Source organism: Rhipicephalus microplus, chromosome X (assembly GCF_043290135.1).
Source record: "Rhipicephalus microplus isolate Deutch F79 chromosome X, USDA_Rmic, whole genome shotgun sequence".
Taxonomy (NCBI): Eukaryota; Metazoa; Arthropoda; class Arachnida; order Ixodida; family Ixodidae; genus Rhipicephalus; species Rhipicephalus microplus.
The window spans coordinates 230,425,602-230,432,288 of NC_134710.1; the positions used below are offsets into that span (position 1 = coordinate 230,425,602).

The 6,687-nt window shown below is 44.1% G+C and overlaps 1 protein-coding gene across 1 annotated transcript; it reads right to left on the reverse strand.

Annotated features, from left to right (window-relative positions):
- Positions 1-228: 228 nt before the first annotated feature.
- On the reverse strand, positions 229-6,567 carry LOC142776011 (uncharacterized). Its single transcript, XM_075878766.1, has 8 exons — positions 6,407-6,567; positions 5,364-5,493; positions 5,059-5,234; positions 4,542-4,601; positions 4,411-4,470; positions 4,241-4,345; positions 4,072-4,185; positions 229-3,775 (listed from the first exon to the last, which is right to left on the reverse strand). The coding sequence occupies exons 2-8, from the start codon at positions 5,477-5,479 to the stop codon at positions 1,614-1,616; spliced, it is 2,793 nt and encodes a 930-aa protein (XP_075734881.1). The 5' UTR covers positions 5,480-5,493; positions 6,407-6,567; the 3' UTR covers positions 229-1,613.
- Between the last annotated feature and the right edge of the window lie 120 nt (positions 6,568-6,687).

Consider the following 6,687-nt stretch of genomic DNA (forward strand, 5'->3'; position numbering starts at 1 on the left):
GCTTCCGGTTTCGGTTTCACTGGCGCAACTTTTGAATTACTTTGCATAACCGACGTTTGGCTATGTCGTAAGTTCATAATTTCAGACCACTATTCATCGCCCAAATGGATAGTTTTTGTAGGTCGTTTTGATTTAGCGATTCCCTGTTTTGTTTTGTTCAGTGGTTCGTGCGAATCGGTCGTGACGTAATTTTTATTTTGATTAAGTTATAAAAAAAAGAGATGCAGGTAATGATAATTCACTATCGTTTTATTCATCGCGCTTGTGTTTTTCTTTTGGAACAAGTGATCAATGTATATATCAGTCAAAGAAACAGAGCATCCGCAATGTTTTATTCAAAGGCAAGGTAGAGTATGAGAATATAAAAAGCACAATATGACAAAGGTAGACAACAAATGCATCTCGCCTTACAAATAAATTGTAACAAATATTGTAACAAATACATAGAGAACACAGACAACGCACACATCGCTAGAGTTGGCAGAAGCCGAGAAACTGGTGAAGTATGACACACCGGGCCAGTGGGTAACTAAGGATCTATGGCAAAAACATAGCGCACAATGCTGATGAAGAAGGAAGAAGTGACATATACACAGCAATGAAGTCGCGAATCACGCCTGGGCTTAACTGAAATAATGCATAGAAAAAAAGAGCGCACAGAAACCACACGACACAATATAACAGAAAGGCAAAGGTGCAGTGTGCTGGCTGTGCTTAAGAACAGCTAGTCCAAAATGAAAAAAAGCAGACTTGATGCCTGCTTGTCCTCAGAAAGGTAGGGCTTTGCAGCTTGCTCACTACGTGAAAGACAAACTTTATGCTACAACACTGGCAGGTCTTGTGGCTTTTGTTATGCGTCGCCTTCATCAAAAACTTAAGATCCCAAGTGATTTGCGTTTGGGTGTTGCTGTGACGCTTGCGAGCTAAAATAGATTGTAGTCATCACTTTATCCAGAATTGTGGACTTTAATTGGTGCTACGAGAGCGGTATTACAGGGCTAATAAATAGCAGAAGGAAACCACTTTGGCTCATTATTTTTCACAAAGGCTCTACATCGTACGTTATCACTCACAAGCTATATAAAAATAAAATGGCAGCGTCCGCAGCCCCATCAAACACTACAAGTTTGGGTATTCTTTTGAAAATTTTGATGGGCAAGATGAGGAGGTTGATGAGAAGCTAAAATACGAAAAGCGTGATAACATGAACCGTGCCCACTTCATACTGTGTTCCTTACCCGCTCGAAGACATTTCAACAAGCGGTTTTGTTATCGATATATTACTTGAGCTGGAGAGATAAAGCATACACAGTGACCAAGCGACCCACAGTAAAGTGTACAGTTCGCCCGTATTTGCTACAAAAAATACAGACAGGATGCCCAACATTCTTTTTAAGGTTATGCAAATCACTTCGAGCGAATACACAGTGTTTGTACTCCTCATAGCGGGTAACCAAAACAATGAATGCAACGAAGGAGTGGTTAGTCCAGTTGAACTGAATATAAGCATATAAGACCATAATGAAGTCTGCTGTAACGAAGTAATAACATAACAAAGCTATTGCAGGATTCGGCTCAACTCCAATACTTTAGTGTAAACCCGCCGCTAATTGCTAACCTTTGAACTTGTCAAGCTGCATGCCCGAGATTGAAGACTGGAACCTAACCCTGTCTAAGTTTCGGTTCACAAAACGCACATGCCAACATAAACGAACCCGGCAAAACATTTTCAGAAACTTAGCGCGACACCCAGCAGAGCAGAAATGAAAATCGCCAACACTTGACAGATGGTGATACAAAACATCGCACACTTTCAGGTGATGTGCAGTGGCCTCAATTATGGCAAGAAAGCGAGATTCAAGTTGTTGTACGTATGCAAAAGCTGCTTCTGATGGCACAGTGAGATTCCCAAAAAGTTTGCTGGGGACGTGGTATGCTTTGAGCATTGTGAAATACTGGTGGGTACCCTTAAGCGTCTCACTGTCGTCTTTCAGTAACTGTGGGCAACTGCAACCGTCACATGCATTCCGAAGGAAGTGTTTGATGAGAAAACCAGCTACATAATATGCAGCGGAGTCATCGATAATATGGGAGTGAATGTTTGTCGCAAGTTCAGAGAGATCGTCTAGAGCGGGAAAGTCGTCAGGCTGTGGCTGTGCACACTCCTCATTATCCACAAGAGACGCACTGGTGAGGGAGAATGGCGACAGCTGTTCCTGGAGGAGGTCACATTCATCATCCTCGACATTTCCGTATTCTGACAGCTTGAAGAGTTTTCTTATGCAGATGTGCTTCAGGCCACAAATAAATTGTGCTACATTGGGGTTGGTGTTGCAACCCTGTTTTTGCCTAATGTGGCCAAATATGTTCTCCAGAGGATCCTGTTGAAGCCTGCGTGTTAACAGGTATTCAAAATTGTAATTTTTGGAGAGGTCGTCCCATAGTTGACAAATTGCCTGAATTGTAATTTGCCAACCTACGATGGTTTGTGGTTGACGTCTGCCAACAAACTGCCATGATGCAATCCAGGGAAGCTGGCCTCGGAGGAAGTCAATCAGCTCTGAATCATTTTTCATGATTGCATGCCGCAGCTTTTGCGAAGTTCTTTTTTTACTCGAGCTGTTCAAGGCATCGAAAATCCTGTCCATACGATCACAAAATTGAGCTGTAGTGATGGCCGAGGCAGGCAGCACCTTCGCATACACCATTGCCGTGATAGCAATCGAAACTGATGCACTGAAGACCTGAGTTGCTCTGCTGACCTTCATATTAGAAAAAGGTTTCTGATGAACGTGCCGTTCAGTCAACTTTGGAGCCAATCGCAACCGCAACTCATGTGAGGATTGGTAAAGGCTTACAATGTGCGACCAGTTAACGATGTCATCCCCAATGTATAACTTGTGTGCTTGGACATTATTGCGCGTTGTTTTAATTAAATGCGGAACATCAAAAATGTAATATACCCGCTCACCATTAACTTCAAAAAAAGGCTTTGCTACAGTCACTTTTAGTTGGTTAGCGAGACTTACATTTGAACTGCCCTGGTCACAAATGACTGCTTTCACTGCAATATTAATGCTCCTAAGCTCCAAAATGAGTGACACCAGCAAGTTATGCATAACAGATGATGGTGTTGATGTGTGCCCTATAGTAAAAGCAACCGGTTGAACCCACTTTCTCGAAACACCAACAAGAAGAAAAACCAGTGCTCGATCAGCGATGGTTGAAGTGCGATGAGTGCCATCATCTGTAAAACCCTGGACAACGTCTCTTGAAGCATCATAGTACAAATTCTTTTTGAGTGCTATTTCGTCGAAAACTAAAGCGCACACTCGGTCCCGTTCATTCCAAGCTTGAGTATTTGTTGCAATGGAAGAAAGGATTCCTGGAATTATGCCTGGAGTCATCTTTACATTAGCTAGCCACCTCCTTAATGAACGCCGGGAGGGCAAAGAAAAATACGGAGCCAGAAATCGGTATGCTCGCGGACCTCGGAAGTTTAAGTGAAGAGCGAATTTCTTGAACCACACGGGAAACCGCTTGCCCTTGCATTTGGGCCTCAAGCGAACATGTGCAGAAAGAAGTTTAAAAACCTCCTCGGTGACGTGCGGTCGGATAACTTCAAGGGCCTTCGTAGTCGATGACGGTGCTTGGTGAGGCTGTCTCTGCAGTCTTTTGATAGTTTTCCGCTGTGCTGCTACTTTGGCTTGCAGATGTTTAATGGTTTGCTTGTACTTCATTGATGGAGACATTGTCGCTGGCACACAGGAACGCACTGCAATAAACAAAAAAATTGATGTAAAAGCGAAGAACAACTAATCCCATACGAGCACTTTCCTCGCTCTTTCAGACCCAAGGTCTGAAACTTTCTGTGGTACAAAGTTTTCGATTCCACTACCTAAAAACAAACCATTCACAATGTTGACAATGCACAAAAAAAATGAAAATCACTGAGAGCCCACCCTTACATTTTGTAAGTGCACACGTAGTGTCCTTTTGAGGATAGTTTCCTCAGAATGTCCTAAACATAAAATAGCACATTAAAAACTGCTGCAATAAAAGCATAGTCACCATTTTCTCTAAGGCACTCAGGCGTGGAGCTGTTGGCGGAGACGTCTTCTGGAGGGTCTTGTGAAGCTTGTTCAGTGCCTCGGACAATGCTGTCGGAACAATCTTGCGAGCGGCCTGCGGAAGTCTCTATATCAATCCACTCTGGTGTTGAAGTGAACATACAACTTACCGGCCACACAAGTTCCTTTTGTGACAGCTGAACGACTGGTTAAGGTTTTCTCCGGCAAGACGAAATCATCAGAAATTCTTTCACCAGCTACAAGGGAGCTGCCACCTGCAGAGGTTTGGTCAACAGTCAATTTGGGTAAAAAAAAAAAGAAATCGCGACACTGAACGCACCCTGTTCATCGGGGCACCTCAATGTGTGGGAGCCGCTTTCTGAAGCCTCTACCGCAGGTCCTGAAGAGATGAAATTACGACAATGTGTCAGTAAGAGGCTTATAATAACACAAACTGAAGCTCATCCGCACCTTGCAGTGCAGCTTCTGCAGCCATGTCACAGTCACTACTTGAAGCGACGCTCAGAGAACCTGCATATATGTGCAGTTGGTACAAGTTACAAAGCTTGTAGCATGGGGAAGCTTAAACAGCTCTTTCAAACGCATAAATTGGTCGAACGTGGAAGAAAAGAGACGGCACCAACTAGGAAACAAGTAATTTGTGATTTTTGGAATTATCAACAGTGGCAGCTTTCACTGATGAAAGGTATACGTACATGTGCACTCAGGCTTGAAGATAACGTGAAATAGCCCTTTAAAGTCTTTCAAAACAAGTTGCGCAGGTCCAGAGCATCAAAAAATGACAGAAATGTAAAGCTGCTGTTAGGAAGGTAATAGCCCACAATTCACAGAACTTAAGACTTTCCAAGTGTTACTTCTGTAGTGAGGTTTCTCTATCGGCTACAGAGATCTTCACGGTTAACTGTCGCCACTGATTCAATACAAGTGGCTGCTATTGCACATATTTGAGTTTCAGTCAATCACTTACATGGTGCAGCTGGTTGCACACTGGGAACAGCCATTCTTGTAAGCCTTGTGTGCCCAGGGTCCATGAAACTTTGAGCAGTAAAATGGTCGCTACAAACCCTGTACGTTGCGTACAATAGGCTGGCCGGCTTACTCAGGAGATCATCGCGTCCAGCATACTGCATCCATGCTTTCATCCTGCATTGGCAATGAACTATCAGCTGAAAGGGGAAGTGCTTGAATAGTGATTTTTTATTGTTACCCTCACTTAGCAAGTACGAACAGTAAGCCTACAGACATGCAAACCATACAAAAGCTTTAACACACCTGCCGTCCCGTGGTACGCGGAAGAAACTCGTCCCAGGCTTCTTGTGGGTTCTGCCATTGTTGAAGCACCACGATACACAGCAGTAGCTGCCGTAGCTTGGACCGCCGGACGGCATGGCGTCAGCGCGGTCTGAAAATGTTAGTAAGTGGATGCTTCGCTGTCAAATTACAAAAAAGATATGTGCACGTCATAAGTGTACCAGCAAACCCCTTTGAATGATTAGCTAATCGATGCACAATACAAAACCAGTGATACATCTCTGACCCATAAAACTCTGACTTACAAAGATATACGTCAAGACCACGAACAAAGATCTTCAGAAGTTTCCAGGCCGCTATCCCTTGTAATGCAATGGTATCGCGGCCTGGGAACATTAGAACACCTTCGTGCGTACGCAGTATCAGCAGTACATTGGGAAGAAAAATCGTAGTTGAAATTTGTGCGGTAAAATTATATTGGAAACGTCAAAAAAATTTGTGGGCAGCTTGCACTAGTGGCACAAGGCTAGCGAAGAAACGAAGATGATGGCCACTTGGCTATAGTCCAGATTTGCCTCCGGCACACCAAGAATTATTCGTGTTCCGAGCCTTCGGGAAATGCGTCGTGAAGCATGCGAGGCCCAACAAACGCTTCTCAATATTTTGCACCGAGCCTACGACCTAGCTGCCCAGCTATGCTCAGCGCACAGACGCTCGCGTCCGTGGCAGACGCAGCACGCGTCGCCTCGGCTTGACGCCGTGCCGCCTTTTCTATACTGCATACGTTGCACAATGTTCCCGTCTAACCGCCGCATAGAGCCACAAACTTTCTTTTTAGCGAACCTCCCAGTCCTTACAAGCTTCAGAAAAAGGTTACAACTGCGTGAATGACACGCCACGTAAGAAACAAACTCGCACACACGAAGCGCAACGTGTGTGTGTGCATCTTTCTATGTTTGTTGCATGGTGTCTTTTTCGCGCAGGCGTAACCGTTTTCTGAAAAAATGACCCAACAAGACCAACAACATGTCATTCAACAAGCTTCGCTTGAAAACGTGCCTCACCTGTTATCTCACGCTTGAAAACGCCGACGCAGCCGACGTTGACGAAAGCGACGAAAGCGTCTCGCTGTCAGTCATGCATGGGCTTGTCGCTGGATAGATGGTGTTTATGACAGTACGGCTGAAGAAAAATAATCGCGTAAGGTGTGTTGAATAAATCGTTTTTATGTATAAAGAACATACCAAATTTGGACGTGTAATTATTAATTTGTGAAAACAATTCTGTTGCATTGATTATAACTGTGTTTTTTTTTGCGCTTGCGCCCTCTGACGTGTGGTGGGAG